Here is an 18,200-nt window from a genome sequence, read left to right on the forward strand (position 1 = left end):
CCCCAGGAGGAGGTTAGGACACAACCGGGACTGCAGTTCCATGGGAGAAGCTGGGCTCTTGTCCCCAAGGAGGGTGGAGCGCAGCAGAGACAGCCGATTCCTGCAGCAAACAGGCACTGGACTCTGGCCAACTATCCGATTCGGAGGTGATTTATTTTCCTCCTTTTCCTTCAAACCATATCCAATTTCCCTCTAGAAGTCTGCCTCGTCTCTACTGCAGAGAAAAGGCCTCCTGACCCACAGATGCTGCCCAGGATGCAATCTGAGGAGAGAAAGAAACTGAGGAAGGGCCTACCCTCAGGGATCAGGGAGTGAAGAGTGGTGGTGGGAGGTTGGTACTTGCAGACTTGAAAGATTCTGTTACTGCAGCCCTACAGTAAAGCTGTGTTTCCTGGTTTACCTGGGAGAGCTGATGAAACCAGAAGGAACTAAAAATTACAATTAAAGGAAGAAAAAAACACCCTTAATTAGACTTACTACTACAGGATGGAGCAAAGTATTTTAACCATGGAAATATTCAAGGATATGTTTGAACAATGGACCCAGAAGTTAATTTTAACAGTGTCTGCCTCTATAGACAGATTGTGTAAAAAAAAAAAAGAAAGAAAAGGAAAAGGTTTTATTAGACAAGATTAAGGCTGATCTGAAAGTAGATTAAAAATCACAGGCTACAAGAATGACATGAAAAGATGCCTCATTGGACATACAAATCATCTCGACTGATGTCTGAATAATTAAGATATATGAACAGATATAAGAAGAGAGAGTGACCTGGACAATATTCCTATGTTGGACTTACAAAAGAGGCTTGTTAAAGCTTTGAAGAACTTTATGAGAAGAGACAAGGAAGAAATGAAAAGAAACTAACTTCTAGGACGTTAGAAGGGACTGGAGATCCAGGTGGAGATCCAGGTTGTTAGAAGTAAAAGGAAGGAATATAAAGTTGGCTTATTTGATCAAGGTTAATGGTGAAATAAACCATCCAATAATAATCTGAGGGGCATGGGTGGTTAAAAGATATGAAATATAAATAAATAAATAAATAAAAAGAGATACATTATTATCTTTCTGGTAACCCTAAAAGGACATTTGCTGGTTAAGACTGAAACAGGATTTTAGGGATTTGTTTACAGGTGAGATATGGGAAGAGATCGCTTGTATTTTAAGAGACAACAGTTAAGTTACTTCATACTTGTCATGAAGGGGGAAGTAATTTGTTTTCTTTTTCTTTACTATGTTCTTATAGGTTTTTTTTTCTTTCTAGTTTTTCTGCACTATCAGTTTTTATTCTTTTAAGCTTGTATAAAATTACTATTAAAAAAAAAGATGATCACAAGGGCGGCCCCCCCTCTCACCTTGGGCCTCCTCGTTGTGGTCTGGAGGCCGGCAGGAGCAGAAAGCAGAGGAGGAGAGACAGTCACACGGGGAGACGGGAACAGAGACACAGACGGCGGCAGCAGCAGTGGCAGAAGGGGGGAATAGAGTGAGGGGACGACAAGAGAGACAGAAGCGAGATTAGTGCGCACAGCAGCAGCCCGCAAACCTCTGCACTGGGCCCTCTCTCAGCCCCGCCGGACACCAGCGGGCCACCCATCTAGGGCTCCTGGTCCCCCCCGAAGCCTGCCCAAGAGGTCTAGAACTTCCCACCACAATGGCTGCAAGATTTCACACACTCTTTCCCCAGAAACTCTCTGATCACCGATGTCACAAGCTGTCAAATCCAATTCTCCCTGGAGTGGTCTTCCATCTCATGATACCAACGGCTCCCCTGAGGGGATAAAAAAGGACTGCCATGTGCTCTCCGTTGGAGGAGAGAATGTATTCCAACCCCGGATGCTCTCCAGGGGCTCATGAAACAGCAGGAAAAGCAGAACCTGACCGTGGGGAAAGGACACAAGAAAGAAAACGGATCCGGTGTCCTTGGTACAGTTCGTAGCATGGGCTCCTACCGAGGATGAAACTTAATTTAGTCCAAAACTCAACCAGGTCTTTTGACCGAGACAGCCCAGATGATTTGCTGCGGCCAGAATCCCCCACAGCTGGGAGAACAGCGTGATCTTTGAGTCCTCTCTGGGCCAGAAGTGACTCAGCACTGGGAAGGCCAAGTGCCTGAAGGCCACATCTGACTTTGAGGGACAAGGAGGGAAGCTCTCTGTGCTGACCAGCTCCTTCCTGACCGATCCTAGCCTCCTCTGGCACTTTCGGACCATGCATTCAGACCTTGCTTCCATCTTCGAACCACGTCTGAAACACATCTTTTATTTTAGGACAAGGGGCACAGAAAGCAAGACATCTAAGTCGAAGTAAGCTAAGCAATGCCATGGACTTTCCCTAGAATTTGCCAACAGTCTGTAGATCCACTCAGAGCAACTCTGTAGGATGACTCCACATGAAGGCAACAATAGCAAAAAAGGCTCCATTAAAACAGCTCCTCTGAGTCATCTAATCCAGAAAGAGTATCACAAACAGCCCACCTTCAGTTCCGACCTTCCTCCCCATTTGAGCGAACCCATCTAGAGGAGGAACAGGCCGTGGGACTTGGCTACAGGGGCAGTGCAGAGCGATGCTTAGAGCAGCCACTCTCCTTGTGATGCCTAAAGGGAAGGGAGGCAGCTGGAGCCTCAACGAGTTCGCCGTCAAGATAGATCCGACCTAACCTCACACTCGGCACACCTTGCAAGTCTCAAATCCAGCGCATACAGCAGGAAGGGGCTCAAGTGCCCAAAAGATGCCACAGTCACCCACAAGCATCCTACGTCCTAACAATCTGAGGACCCAGATTGTTGGAGGCAAAATGTTGACTCTGTAAACTGCATAGAGAGGGCTATAAAACACTGTAAAGAGGTATAGAAGTCTAAGTGCTATTGCTAAATCACCAGGCACAACTCAACGTACACGTCTTGGTGTTTGTGGAATAGCAATTCAACCATCCAGAGGTTTCTGTTTTCGTGCCGCAAGCAGACTATCCCGCCTCTGCACGTAGCTTCAAGACGACAATCCAAAATGTAAAGCTTTGTGTTCATCACAGCCTGATGCAAGCTAGGATGCCACGAAGAGGCCGGTTCCTGAACTTCCTTCTGAATCCTGCTGCTTCCCTTTCCCAGGCTCTTGGGCCTCTCCCATCATTTCAACAGGACTGAAAGGAGGGAGATGAAATGCTTCGAAAGGACAAGCGTGTGGACAGGCAGCTCAGGGCAAATGCTGGACCTAGAAAGTTTCCAATCCCAGAATATGGCAGGTGAGGCCCGGCCCGGCTGCAGGATTTGTAGCACCTGGCAGCAGTTGTGAGATCCCTGCAGGACGTGAGGCAGCTTTGTGAGCTCCAAGGAGGGCAGAACATGGACTTCAGCCTCCTCACAAAGGGTCAAGCAGACTTCTCCTGCTCTGCATGCTGGGGAACCCCTGTGCCTGCCATTTGGGGGCGGCTGCACAGGGCCTCCATTTAAATTTCTGCCAATGGGAGTGTCCTGGCTGGGGTGTCCCCTCAAGCAGCAAAGCACGGAACAGGTAGTGGGATCAACCCATCAGAACACAGGATACGCACCTCCGCACAACGCGCAGCTGGGATTCGTGAGGTGCGTGCATAGGCCCTTCTGCAGCCACCTGCAACCTCCACTTACCCATCAAGTCCTTGGCAGGGCAAGTATGTGGCAAGGCCTCCAGGGGGGGGTTGCGGGCACCTCCAAATCAGGCTTAAGACAGCTGTTCTTTGGAGGAGGATCAGGCCCCATGGCTGTAAGAATATTTGCAGCTTTCTTTCCAAGCCAAGATTCATCACGATCTCAAAATGCAACAAATGCCTGTTGCCACATCTTGAATGGCTGATTTCACCGGTCTCTTCTGCTGCAGAATGATGCTTCCTAAATTGTCTAAGGAGCTGGGCAAAAGTTTTCCCATAAAAGCAATTCAAGGGGTGCCTGAGGCCTTCCTTGTATAGGGGGAGCAGCACACAGGTGAAGGTGAGCCTCCTTTCCTTCCCTCCTAAAGACAAGACAGCCGTGCTTTGCTTTAAATTATAATGAGGAATTTGGGGCAGCCCTGGAAGAATAATTGTCTCATTGTTTTTTTCCCTTCTCTGTATTGAGGCTTCTTTGCTCATTACAATTCACCCAGGCTGCATTTCTCTCCTGCCTATGATGTGTCTCTGGGTCCAGAGGGCCCTTGCCGCCTCTGTAGAAGACCACTCCCCTGGGGCAGGCGGATAGAGTGTGATCCTTTGCCTTTTGGAGGTGGTTTCTCATTGCAGGGAGATGCTGAAAGGAAGGACTGGATCACTTATATCTCTCTGACCTCACCCTTTCTTCCTGCCCAACCCATCCCATCCCATCTGCCCTGAAATCACAGCCACAGACAGCTGTTCTCGACTGGGAAACAAATATTGGTTGTCCTTGTTGCTGGAAAATAACAAATCAGAAGCAAGTCACAGCAAGAGATTTGTGGGCATCAAAATCTTTGATGAAAATACCGAGTGAAAATAAAGCTGCCGCTAAGGAATGAATGATCTGCAACTGGGAGTAAACACAATGTACTTAAATTGAGTAAGTGCAAATGTAAATGAGAAATGAGACAACTGTCTCATCCTAAAATTTGGACCTTATAAACTGTGTTTCAATCTTCTTTAAATTTCTGTTTATTCCAAAGAGGCATGGGAAGTCCAAATTTCTTTCAGAGTTTCAAAATTGGCTGCGTTCTGTAGGTGTCCTTCTAAACAATAAAAGTACAGAGAAGACATCTCCAGACAAAGATTTGTTACCATTTTTGATTTCAGAGATTGTGGAGCTGATCTGCATTTTATTCCTTAACAGATTCTGGGGGAAAGAAAGTACGGTAAGTAGGATCCGCAATGAAAACTATTGAAGATTTCAAGTGGGAGAGCCGGCCTTCTGGACCTCCGTAAAATTCTGCAAAGGAGGCTGTGGGGCTGCCCCATGGAGTGACTTCCACAAGGTGCTTCCTCTTCAGAGATATGGATGTTTCCTGAGATGAGGGCAGCTCTCCATTCTGGTGGCTCAGCCAGAGCTAGACTTCCACACCCAAGCCTAAACCAGCTCCTAGGCAACAATCCTAGCTTGTTTTTGAAAGGTTCCCATGAGAGCAAGGAGCAGATTACAGAGTAACAGAGTTGGAAGGGACCTTGGAGGTCTTCTAGTCCAACCCCCTGCTCAAACACGAGACCCTATACCATTTCAGACAAATGGCTGTACAATCTCTTCTTGAAAACTTCCAGTGCTGGAAAATTCACAACTTCTGGATGCCAGTTGTTCTACTGACTGATTGTTTAGATGAGGGCAATCTGCATTTACTCACTTTCCACACAGGAACTGTTCATAGAAAGTCCAATTTCGAGGGACAATTTTGAGCGTGCAGAAGTTTCTCCATCACCACAAAAGCCAAGCTCCTTAAACTCTGGGAGACATTCCCAAACATTCCCTTTCCTTAAGCGAAGGAGACCCTGAATCAGCAAGAGCTTTCTGCCAGGAACAAGGCAAAATCTCTCAGCACCAGCAAGGAACAGCAGTTAGCCATAATAAGAGCGGAGGCAGGTGAAAATCTTCAAACAGAGGGGGAAGAGCATCCGTCCGAAATGAAGTAACTGAGCAGGGGATTGGATTAGATGAAGTCCCTTCCAGCCCTAGGATTTCATGGTTCCTATGCAACCTGGTCCTCACCATCCCTCTCCGGTTCATTCTCTTCTGCCATGTTCCTGCTAAGCACAGCACAGCACAGCACAGCATCCTTCCGGTGGCTGATCTCTGCCTCTTAAGGCGGCTGCTGCCATCCACCCCAACCCAACCCAACCCTTCTGCGGCCCTCTTTGTAACTTTCCACCCATTTGGACCCACTCCACTTCTCGGGAGAGCAGAAAAGGAAGGCCCTCCCGAAGCTCTTAGCAGGTTCTAGAGAAGGGCTGCAGGTTTCAGGCTAAGGGGCCCCAGAGGGTCAGCCGGCCTCCAGAAAGCCTTTTCCTTCAGACTACATCCAAACAGCCAGAGAGACTCCCACGGCCACCACAAGCATCACTCCTGTCATTTGGCCGAGGCAATGCAGGAAAAAGCTTGCCCCTTCTCGCCCCCGAGCCTCACACCCTCAAGCCCACCCACTCGATCTGTAACTGGGGCTGGACTCAGAGGTCCGGCTGGGCCGGCCGTGAAGCAAACAACCTCTTGGAAAAAAGAAAGCACCCCAGAGAAGCAGAGACCTCCAACTGGCCGAAGAAATGGGAAGGAAAATGGCTGATGGGGAGCCTGGCTTGAGAAGAGAGAAAGGGGGCAATTGGCATGCAGCTTTCCCAGGATGGGCCCACTCATGCCCACCCTGGCCTTGGCCGCTGCACTACTGCCCTGCCCGCTGCTGCAGGCAACAACAACAAGAACAGGAGGAGGAGGAGGAGGAGAGCACCAACTCCTACGCGAAGGACAGGCAACGAAATGCAACCGGGTGCCTCAGAGTCAAGCATTCCCCCCTCCCGCCGCCTCCATTCCTGTTTACTCCCCCCCAGCCCCCCCCCAGCTGTGTCAGGCAAAAGGCTCAGGAGCAGCAGCAGCCACCCGCCTTAGACTGTACCTTCCGTGTGGTGGCAGCCTGTTTCATGGTTGCAGAAGGGAAGGAAGGAGCAGACAGAGAAGAGGAGAAGAAGGGAGAAGAAAAGCAGACAGAAGATTAAACCATTCAGTCAGTCACAACACCACAGCCCCTCCCGGAGAGCCTGCTGCAAATGGCTGCAGCCCCGTCTTGCTTCCGGAGCCTCCTGGATCCCAGACTGATTCCTGGGGCTGGACAGCTGGGGAGCATCCGAGCAGCAGCCAGAGCCACGGGCAAGGGGGGGGGACGGGGGGCAGGCGGCACATCCCCTCCACCAGCAGCCTCCAACCATCGCCCTGGTTGCTGATTACATCACCACGCCAGAGCCCTCCCCTCCCCTCCCCTCCCTTCCCCGGCCTTGCAGGCGGCTCCTGGGTCCAGAGCTGCGGCTGCTGCTGCTGCACCAGAGATGGGCCAGGCGCCTTTCCCCAGAGAGGGTGGGGAGAGAAGTGCACCTGGAGTTTGGCTGTCTCCCCATTCCCCCTCCCCCACCAACCCTCCCTCCAGAGGTTCAAAGGAGCAAGTTGGAGCCTCCTTCCTTGCAGGGTGGGTGTAAAAATGCCCCCAGGGTTACCCTGAGTTCTTCCCTTCACACTCTGTCCAAGGCTGCATCTCTATGGGGTCGTTCCCCTCCCACAGGCAAGAGCCTGGCCTTCTGGGAAGGAAAAGGACCACCAAGGCTTGCGACGATGCCCCTCAAGAGCCTACATCTTTCTTCCTACCTGGAGTAGTAACTAGCTCTTGGTAGAATATCAAGGGCCAGTGGAAAACTCCCAAGATAGTGGCATGTGGCCACTTTGCCCTCGCTCTTCCTTCCTCTGGGAAGCCCACCCCAGCCAGAGGGGGTTCGGGATTTATGGCAGAGCCTAGATGGGGGAGTTGTCTGAACTCATCATCAGGCTGGCTGCCAGCCAAAGCAAGAGGCCCCCGATTGCAAGGCCTTTCCAGAAAGGAACTGGGGGCCCCTTGCTTCTGGCCCAGAAGAGGGCCCCCCTCCCTCACTCCTTCCCCATTCCCTGCAGGTGTGGCTGAGGATGGGGACGGTTTCGAAAGGGAAGGGAGCTGCTTTGACCGCAAGGGAACAAAGGCAGTAAATGAACAATTCCAGGCAGGGTGAAATGAATCCAAGGACACATTTCATGCCCAGGAACCTCCAATGCTGCTCCTCCATTTGGAGCCTCTGCCGTGTTCGTCCCTTTGCTGGGGCTGGGAAAGGGAGGGGGAAGGAAGAGCCCCCCCCCCCATTGAAGTCCCAGCTGCCCAAAGCCTTGGTCTGTCATCTCCTGCCGCCTTCAAAGCCTCTGCACAGCCCTCCAAGAGGAAATGAGCTGGCACGGGCCACAGAGAGGGAACTTGCCAGGTTTTATCCCTCAGGCCCCCTCCCTCCCTCCCTCCCTCCCTCCTGCGGTGGGTCCCCAGGGTGCAACTGGCCCTGCATTCAGGCCCTGCTCGAGGCTTTAGGAGTGCATTAAGGTGGGGAGCAAGACAGCTCTTAAGCGGACCAGAAGGTCTCAGTCTGGTCTGGACAAACTGGACATCTCCCGGACTGGGGGGTCTTTGAAGGAGACAGACTACACGATTGGGCCAGGAGAAACTGGATCCGATAAGCACATGTGTCTCAGTATTTCCCACAAGCCCCTTCCCCAAGTACTACTTGTACTTGTAGAATACAAGTAGTCCTCAACTTGCGACCAGTTGAGCCCAAAACTTATGCTGCTAAGCAAGATAGCAAGACATTTCTTAAGTGAGTTTTGCCCCATTTTATGACCTTTCTTGCCACAGTTCTTAAGTAAATCAGTGCAGTTCTTAAATTAGTAACTGGTTGTTAAGTGAATCTGGCTTCCCCCATTGACTCGGCTTGTCAGAAGGTCGCAAAAGGGGATCACGTGACCCCCCCCGGGACAGTGCAACGGTCACAAATATGAGTCAGTTGCCAAGTGCCTGAATTGTGATCACGTGACCACGGGGATGCTGTAACGGTCATAAGTGTGAAAAACGATCATAAGTCATTTTTTTTCAGTCATGTTTTAACTTTGAACGGTCACTATATGGACCGGTGTAAGTCGAGGGCTGCCCGTATTCCCAGAGATCTTTCAGGAGCCGAAATGAAAGCTACTCTGCTTGATCTGATTTGCAGCAGGTCCACCTGCTTTTCCTAGAGGAAACATGGCCTTCCACTGAGCCTGCTCTCTTCCACGTCACGTGGCTGGATTGCGACCGGCTGAAGGCACATGAGCAGCGCACAACTTCAGCTCTACGGGCTGCCTGCCTTTTAATTATATTAACAGCACTTGCAAATGTTAAGGACTAGTGTCCTTCTGCAGAAGAAAGAGGATTCAGAGGGTCTACGTTATGAACCATCAATGAAACCCTCCTTCCTTTCGAAAAGAGGAAGGGCTTCTCCTGGAAAGCAGTCAAGGCAGGCACAGCCAAGAGGGTCCCGCAGGGTAGCCAGTGCAGCCGCCAAGGCTGAGCCGGCAGGCAGAGCCGGGGAGGGCAGGGGACGCCAGGCCCCGAGGAGGCTGCTCCCCAGAGAGGCCGCTGCCTAGAAACAAGGCCCATTCTATGCAGCTACCAAGGGGGTGGGGGGGAGAAATGACACAAGATTCCATAAGGGGGGGGGAGGCTGTGGGAGGAGATTTCCAAAAGACACGGCCAACCATTGTCTGCTCTAAAGCAGTTTATTCTTGGAGAGGCCCCCTCCCCTTCCAGAGGCGAATGGCTCCAGTCTGCCAAGAAGGGCAGAGAGACAGGCCTCTTTCCCTGGCCTTACAGGCAAGAGCCAAGGGTCCCACAGGAACCCCCTGGGCACTCAACAGAGGCCCCTTCCTGGCCTCCAAGATCGATCACAGCACCCCAAAGGGTTCCTCCTTTGAAACCAACCTTCCTGCACCCAAAGGTTTATTAGTGATTCCTCTCATGATGGCAACCTGCCTGGTGGCTCAGCAGACTGATAGCATTGTGATTAACACCAGCTGCCTGCAATTACTGTAAGTTCGAATCTCACCAGGCTCAAGGTTGACTCAGCCTTCCATCCTTTCTAAGGTAGGTGAAATGAGGACCCAGATTGTGGGGGCAATAAGCTAACTTTGTATAAATGTACAAAAGTATGAAGGCTATTGCTTAATGCATTGTAAGCCGCCCTGAGTCTCTGGAGAAGGGCGGCATATAAATCAAATTAAAAAAAAAAACAACCACAGGATCGAATGAAAACGAATGCATTTTGATCAAATGGCTGACGTTTTGTAAGATCAGTCACACTCCCCAGGCCACCCCTTCAGCCTCCACCACCACCCCGACTCCCTTAAGGCAGGGGCTGAGCACCCAAGGACACCGCCCCCCCCGAGAAACATGACCCTGGCCAGAGAAGGAGCGAGGAGGGAGCAAAGGAGGGGGCGCAGTCTCCTGCCCTCCTCTGGCCTTGCAATACCCCTGGGGTGGGGTGGGTGGTCCTGGGCTGCCTCAGCACCTGCGCCTCTCCCAGACCGGAAGGCAGATGGCAGGCCCAGAGTGGGGGGTAGGAGGGAGGGCCCTCCCCCTCTCCCCGCAGCCATCTGTCACCCAGAAGGACAGCCAGAGGTACCAACTAATCCAATCAGCAGCTTGCCTGGACCGAGAGAGACAGGCTGCCAAGAGCCCCCCAGCCGCCTCTTCTGAGGGGCAAGCTGGACTCAGCTTGGTTTGGACAACATTGTGGGGGGGCTTTTGCCCTGAGGCGAAGGACAAAGACCGGAGCCCCTCCCAGCCTCGCTTTTCCTCCCGGGTGCCACTGGGGCTGCCCTGTACTCTCAAGGGCACCAAGCCACCTGCAGCCAGGCAAGCCGAGACCTGTTGCCAGAAGCCAAACACGGGAGACATCACTGCGTGCTGGCAGGAGGGGGGGGGTGTCTGCCAGGCACTCCATAAGGCAGGCAGTGACAGAACCAGGGCCAGATTCGGCACTCATGCAAAGCCACACGGACGGAGGATGGTTCTGCAAGCAGCGGGTGCAAGCAAGCAAGGCATGCAAGCCCAGGCCTCAGGCACATGCAACGACGGGAAGGAAGCAGAGCTGGAAGGAGGCAGCGGCGGAGGTCCCCTTCCCCCCCACATCCCCGCTGAGGTTCGGAGCTTGTGTCTCAGGGTCAGGAGGAAGGAGCCCCCACCCCTGGAAACAGGTAGGACCTCGCTTCGGGCAGGCTGGAGGCCAAAGGAGGGAGGGGGGATTCCGCCGCCTGCTTCTGTTGCTTCTACCTTAGAAACGTGCTAGGACTTTCTGTCCCGGGGTGGGCTGAGCAGCCTGGCTCTCCCCCTCAAGCCTGACCTCAGCCTCCGCTTCTCCTTCACTATCTAGAGCAGGGACATCCCCCCCCCACACACAAAGGGTTCCTTTCCTTTCTGGGCAGCGTGAACAGCACTCCAGGCCCCTTTGCCTAATTCTCCTCTAACCCCCCCCCCACCACAGCCCCTAGCCCAGCAGTGGAAAGCCTGTCCACCCTACTGCTCTTTGAGCAGAGCAATGGAGGGAGACTCTGGGGCAGGGGTCTCCAAACCTAGCAACTTTTAAGACTGCTGACTTTAAATCCCAGGCAGCAATGGATTCTGGGAGTTGAACTCCACAAGTCTTAAAATTGCCATGTGTGGAGACCCCTGCTCTAGAAGACAGTTAAAGGGCCCAAGTGGAGGGGGAGACGGTCTCCCGCAGCTGGCCTCTGACCCTGGGAGACAGCCCAGCTCCTGCCTTGGGAAATCTGTCCCCACCGCTGCAGACAAAGAGGGGGAAGATCCCACTGCTCTCCCCAAACTGCTGCGGGGATTAGCAGGGCAATCCCCTCCGCTCTTTCCCCTCTGCTCATGGCCAGGTCAGGAGGGGGGGAGGGGAGGGGAAGGAAGGGGGGGCATCTGGGTTTACAGCTTTCTTTGTGACTGCCAGAAATCCAAAGTAAGCCAGCTCGAGAATTAGCAGCCTCTTTCTGGGCACCGTTAAGCTGGTGATGGGATCTGCCCAGGTGTTCCAGGGAGCTCTTGGCCAGTCAGGGACCCCGTCACACCACTCGTGAGCCCTAATGGGAACTTCCATGCAAGGGGGACGCATGCGTGTATGCAGCAGCTGAGGCCACGGCAGCCACGAGTGTGGCCTTTTGCACCACCGTTTCATGCGCACGAGAAAAAAGAGGCACCACCTTTTTAGGTTTCACTCCGCGCTGCATAGAAAGAGGACAAAAGGACAGGTTAGATTGGGGGGGGGGGGAGAAAGCCAGTGGCTCCGAACGGAAAGGTGTTCCAGGTGTTCCTGCTTTGAGGGTGTTTCGTGGAAAGCCAAAAGAAAAGTCCGTTTGCCCTGGACCACCCACACCTCCCCCTCCTCCTCCCCAGATCAAGTGCAGAATCAAAGGCCAGCAGGGAAAGGAGTGGGAGCTGAAGCCCCCTTTAGTGGCCACAGTTCACCAACCCTTTCCAGGACCCTCATTTCCCCCCCCCCCTCAGGCCAGAGAGAGCTGCAGTTTCCAGGGCAAGGAAAGCCCCCAATTCGTCTCTGGACAGGAGACTCAGAAATGCTTCCCCTCTCCCCCCACCTAGAATTAAGCAAGGCCAGAAGTGCTCGTCAGACGTAGCCATGTGATGGGCTGGGCAACCTCTCCCCACCGGTACAGCAGAGTAACATCAGCCAGGCAAAAGGTGAAGAGTTTTGCGTGCTTGTGGATTCCTTTACAACACAGCAACCCTCCTTCCTTTTCCTGAACCTCACGTTCCAGTTTTGCTCCAAAACAAAGAAACTCCAAAAGGGCCAAAGATACGGCAAACCGCAGAAATCCTGATCGCTTTGTGGGAAATTATTTCAACTTTTTATTTGTATGGACGCATAAAAATGCTTTTTGAAAACATCCGGTTTCTCTGTCACCACTGTGCCCCGTTTACACGAGCAAACACCACGCAAAGAGGAGACGGTCCCGCTGCCCTGTTTCCCTCTTTTATTCATGCTCTGCGACTGCAGAACGACAGGCAGACACAGGCACAAGCGCTTCCCAAAGACAATTCTTTCCCAGGAGGAAGGACCGAGAGGCTGTGGACAGGAAGGCTCAGGAGCCCTTTCGGCACGGATCCATTTCCTGGAGCAAGCCCAGCCCTGCAGCGCATGGGCCGGCCTCTGAAATGACAGGAGGGCAACTCTCTCTCTTCCCCCCGCCACCACAAGCCTGCCCAGGGAGTCCATGGTGGGACCAGAGCCTGTCTCCAGACACAGGCCCAGCCCAGTGCAACACAAGCAATGTGCTTAACTGACAGCAGCTGCTCTCCAAAAACACAGGGGATACGGCCACAGCTGTCATCCCTTCTGGGAAACCTGTGTTTCCAAGCTCCACCCCAACTCCCAACGGGGCCGTCTGCCGCTTAAGACTGGGAGCCCCGAACCCAGGCCGTGATTTGCCCCTCCAGTTCAGGGCAGGGAAAGAAACCACTGGCCCCAACCCTCACCTGGTGGGGGAGGTGCTAAAGGCCCAGAGGGAGCTCCTGTTATGGATGGTGGGCAGGCACCAAACGTTGACTGGCTCTGATCGAGAACAGCACAAGAGCCAGGACAACATGAGGCAGTCAGAGGGATCCCAGCATTCAGGATCTCAGCCACTGCCTCACATGTCTGCAGGGCGGACAGGAAGCAGGTCCCTTCCCTTCCGCAGCACAGTTCATTCAGAGGGGGACAACTGGGAGCAGGGGGGCAAGAGCTTCGGGGCTGAGGCCATGGGGCAGCGGCTTAAGGAAGGGAAAAGGCCTGGCTGGAGTAGAGAGAACCAAGAGAACCAAGAGAAGAGGCCACCGAGGCGGGGCTGCAGAAGTTGGGAGGGGGAACCAGCTCCGAAGAAGGCCCAGAGGAGCAGCTGTCTCCCTGCAGCACTAAACGGAGAGAACCAGCTTGGCTTGAGGATGGACTGGACGGAGGACCAAATGGAGAGGCCATTCGATGGACAGAAGAAGCAAAGGAACAAAGAAAACAGCTGAGCCGGACCTTGAGATGGAGGGGGCCAGTTTCCTATTTCATCCCATGGACAGTTTACAAGGATGGATAAAGCCATAAAAATATAAAAGTAGAAGAAAACTCTAACCCTTCCAAAGTCAGAATTCTTTTATGTGCCGAAGGAATCAGAAAAGGTTAACAGGGAAAAGCCCTCCGGCCCGCTGGAAGGCTTCATTTGGGGGGACCTGGAGGAAGAAGCCCCTTCAGGCCTCTTGGTCAGCACAAGAAGACAAGCGAGTGGCTGCAAGACGACCCAGAAGGGCTTCGCTTCGAGCTCACGGGAAGAGACCTTCCGAATTCTCAGACCTTTTCATCCAGGGCTGATGGGGAATCAGCTGCCCCTTTCGAGCTGAGCACATGGGGCAGAGGTGGTGTGTTTTAGGTGGTTACGAAAAGGGTCAGGGTTACGGTTGTCTTATGTAAAGCAAGCAAACCCCCCCCCCCCAAATAATTGCAAACTGTCTCGTGGGAAAGGGGTCTGGCCATACTTTTCTCCTGCAATGAACATCAGACAGCTACAGGGGACCTCAAACGATGACATGGCAGAAATAAACTACTCACCAGTTTGCTGGCTTTGGGCCCTTCTGAAGAATCTGGAGGAGAAAATCAAAATAACAACATTTTTGAAAGTGATTTTATTGGGAGAGGTGGGCCATGTATTTCCATATGCCACCCAAGTCTGCACTTTACGAACTTCTGGGTAATTCTCTGAACTCATTTGGAAACATGAACTTTGAAGCAAGAGTCCTGCATGCTGCCCACTCCAGATGTGGCCCCTGGGCCCCCCAGCAGGGAATCGTGGAAGGCTCACACCAGAATATGTGCCAAGTCTGTTTGTGGCTTAAGAGTTCTGGGGTGCTTTTTGTTCCACCACTGTCCTATTAGTAACATTTCATCTGATACTCAGACTATTTTGTTTATTATTTCTTTGATTTATTGTGATTATTCATTTCCCCATCCTCCAGAGCTGGGATTCAACTGTGTCCATAGTGTGCTCTCCCTCCTCCCATTTTTTCTTACCATACCCGCTCCCCACCATGAGGTAGGTTGGCCAAGAGAAAAATATACTAGTGGGCCTCCATCTGTCCATCCCCTCCTACTGTGCCCACCCACCGTGGCTCCTGGGCTGGAGAGGGGGACCACTCAAAGCCCCCAAGGCTTTGAGTTCCTGGAGCTGAGGGGGATGGGTCCACATGGGTCTCCCAGTCCCAGCCTAGACCTTCACACTGCAGCCCCCCAGCCCCCAGCCCCCACCCGCCAGCTCTGCTGCTGACTGGCGTCACTAGCAACCAGTAAACCTGCAGGGCGGAGAGGCCGATATTTGCAGTGCAGCTATAATGAACACTGTCCCTGCCTTCAACTGGACCTGGCCTGGACTGAATTCCAGCTGGAAGCAACGCAGGCCAAACCGCAAAGGGAATCAAAGGACCCAGCAAGGAAGAGAAAAAGGGAAGCTCTGCTCCCTGTACTCCAGGCTCTGAGTTGGGGCCAGCTGGGATGTGGGCAGAGGTCCTTCCTCTGACCTCTTGGGCACCCACAGTCATCCATTCAAGCTCTGGGATCAAGCTTTCCTTCTCTGGCTGTTTTGGGGCCCTCTGCAGCCCACCCTCCACCAATGGCAGCTGGGGAAGCCACAGCCGAAAGAAAGAAAGCCGTCAGCAGAGCCGTGACAAAGCCTGCGGGGCCTGTATCGTCTGTGGCAGTTTCCAAGGAAACCTTCCAGCAGAAAGCAATCATCAGGGAGGCTGAACCTCCTGCAAAATCAAATGCTGCTTGGAGGCTGCTTCCCTGCCATCTTTCTGGCATGCCGGCTCCTGAATAGCCATCTCACCTTCTGCACCACACCTGAAAATCACCTGTTTTTCCAGGCCTGAAGTGGGCCCCTCCCCTTTCCTTGGCCCTGGGGATCCCAGCTCCACCAGCCCAGGCTCCCCTGGGACTGAGCAGATCCGTGGACGGCTTTGGCATCCAGCCTGGCTAGCAGGGGCAGCAAGCTCCCCATGGGCCAGGATCCGTGAACATCTGGGGGCTTCTGGAATGCTACCACAAGCCACCTGCCAGGAGCCCCGTGAAGGGCAGCCCCTCATAGCCAGAACTTTTGTGGGATCTCCTTGGCTGCTCCTCTGAAAGGTAAGACATGGCTGCCCAGAGAGAGGCAACGGGCCACCTTCTCGGAAGGGGTGTGGACCCATTCCATGAGGATTTCACTCTTCGCATGTGTGCTGGCAACCTCTTTTATTCCTACGTAAATTGCTTCAAGGGGCAATGCTCAGAATCATGGCATAGAAGACAGGCGGCTACCAAGGTTCCCAAAGGAAGAGACAAATCTGCTAGGGCAGTGGAGATATTTTCCATCGTAAATGGCCAACGTACAGTAAAGAGGCAGGGGAGGCCCCCTGGAGGCTTGAAAAAGCCGAACACCCTACCTCTCTTGGGGACCCTTGACGCCGAAGCCTCCGGGGTTTCTGGGGAGGTGGTGTCTGCGCCATCCTCAAACACCTGGATCTAAAGAGAAAGGAAAGGAGATGAACAAAATGGCCCCTCCAGCTTCTTCCTTCCGGCTTCTTCTGGCCTAAACGCAGCAAAAAAAAAGGTTTTCCCTGCACAGCACTGCATCCACCCTCATGGCCAGCGTCCTTGGGGCTGCCCTCTCTCCTTTACTAATCCAGAGTTTCAAAGATGCTTCATGTCCTCCGTGAGCTCCAGGAGCTGCCCAGACAGGAAGGGCCCACCCAGGGCCCTGGCAGATCTCTGAGGGTTCTTGAGGCAGCCAAGGCCCAACTGGGAAACTCTGGGCTTCGGCCTTTCCCCGGCAACCACCTGTCCTGCAAACTCCGTCTGCAGCCAATGAGGAGATCAGAATTGTAGAAGCCAGTCTTTGTCTAAAAGCTGCTGGCTACTGCAGTTCTTTCAGCAGCCATGTGAATTCCTCACAGGCGAAGCCCCCGCACATCGCCTCATTCGGAGCCTTTTAGAGCCAACAGCCCACCCTCCACGCATTTCATGCCACAATTCCTCGGACCCCCAGGACAGGTGCAAGAAAAAGCAAGGCCGTCTGAGACCCACGGGAGGCAGGTGGTATGCTTCACAGATGGCCACTTGAGGATTCAAAGCAACTACTTCTCCACTCCAGACTCTGGGATTCGCACCACCCCGGATACCCCTTCCAAAGCTGGCATCTCTTGAGGAATGCGGCCCAGCCCATGTGGGATGAAGCTGGGGAGGAGCTCCAGCAGGAGAAGAGCTGGGAGGAAGGTGCCCTGGCTGCCTGGGCACAGAGGCTCAGCCAGGAGAGAGGAGATCTCCAGGAGCCACAGCTACCTAGCATCCTTCTGGACAAAGTGCAGGAAAGTCCTGGGGCCCTGAACCACGGACTGGAGGCCATTGGGGGCTTTCATAGTAAGCACTGGAACGCTTGGTACCAAAATGCATCAGGAGCAAAGGCAGGACACCAAAGCCACAGACTGCTAAGCCAGCATTACTTTTAGGAATGCAGCAGCCAAGGAAGGAATTAAAAATAATGTTATATATTCTCATTTGGCTTTAATGACCAGTGCCTTTCGTTTCGATCGATATTTACCTTTATTTATTTATTCATTTATAACCCACCTTTACTATTTTTTTATAAACAACTCAAGGTGGCAAACAAACCTAACATTCCTTTCTCCTGTTCTATTCCCCACGACAACAGCCCCGTGGCTGAGCTGAGCGAGGAGGACTGGCCCCAAGTCACCCCGCCAGCTTTCAGGCCTAAGGTAGGACTAGCCAGCTGACCAAACTAGGCCAAAGTTAAATGCGTATGAATTGAAAAGCAGCATAAAAATCAAAATCCAAAATCATTTTAAGAGTTCCAACAAGCATATAATGCCTGCTTGGATGTCAGAATTTAGATAGATGATAGATAGATAGATAGATAGATAGATAGATAGATAGATAGATAGATAGATAATCATCAGGTTCTTCTTGTGTAATTTTGCAACTGCTTCCCGGCAGCCGAGACCTGGAGAAGTGAGCGGCATGAGTGATCAAAGGAAAGCCTTGAACTCTGCCCCTCCCCGTGGCTTCCTCAGGTCCCTTAAAGCAAGCAAAGACCCAAAGGGGCTTTCCCCCTCCACACACACACACGCACGCACGCACACGCCCCCTCCTTCCCTCTTCCTTCTTGAGGGGGAGGCTGCTGTTGATGAAGGGAGGGAGCATTTGGGGCCACACCAGCAGAGGCTCACCTGTGACTGTCTCACGAAGATGCCGTGGTTCTCCTCACATGTAAAGTACCGCCTGCCCTGGACTGTCCCATCATTTTTGCCTTTGGCTTCATCCAGGATGACGCCGACCCATTTCCCTGTGGCAAAGAGGGTGGCCCCCACATATGCCACCGTCCCACGGTGCCCCTTGCCGATTACTTCCACTCGGGATCCCACTTTCAGGGGCTTGCCGCCCACTTCTGCGCTCATCCTGGCACTGGCGCTGGAGACCTAGAAGAGTCAGCACAAGAAGGAAAATGGTAGGCCATCTGTTGCTCGTAGATTTCCCAGACCAGCTTTCCTGCGGAAGATCAAGGCAACCCATATGGCTCTCTCTTCTTATTTGGCCCCAACGACGATCCTGTGTGGTAGGTTGGGCTGAA

The 18,200-nt window shown here is 52.9% G+C and overlaps 1 protein-coding gene across 4 annotated transcripts in view; it reads right to left on the minus strand.

Annotated features, from left to right (window-relative positions):
* The window catches only part of DCTN1 (dynactin subunit 1), a 44,782-nt gene that overhangs the window by 12,415 nt on the left and 14,167 nt on the right, over nt 1-18,200 (minus strand). For 2 of the 4 annotated variants that reach the window (XM_070949004.1, XM_070949003.1), the window contains exons 2-5: nt 17,800-18,048; nt 16,000-16,078; nt 14,135-14,166; nt 1,356-1,376 (exon numbers count right to left, since the gene is read on the minus strand). In XM_070949004.1, coding sequence (XP_070805105.1) covers nt 1,356-1,376; nt 14,135-14,166; nt 16,000-16,078; nt 17,800-18,027 — 360 coding nt within the window. In that variant the 5' untranslated portion in view covers nt 18,028-18,048. The remainder of the gene's footprint in view (nt 1-1,355; nt 1,377-14,134; nt 14,167-15,999; nt 16,079-17,799; nt 18,049-18,200) is intronic. The other 2 variants (XM_070949006.1, XM_070949005.1) reach the window with 1 other exon arrangement.

This window comes from Pituophis catenifer, unplaced genomic scaffold (assembly GCF_029215685.1).
Source record: "Pituophis catenifer annectens isolate HBS135680 unplaced genomic scaffold, rPitCat1.0.hap2 SCAF_8, whole genome shotgun sequence".
NCBI classification, from domain to species: Eukaryota; Metazoa; Chordata; class Lepidosauria; order Squamata; family Colubridae; genus Pituophis; species Pituophis catenifer.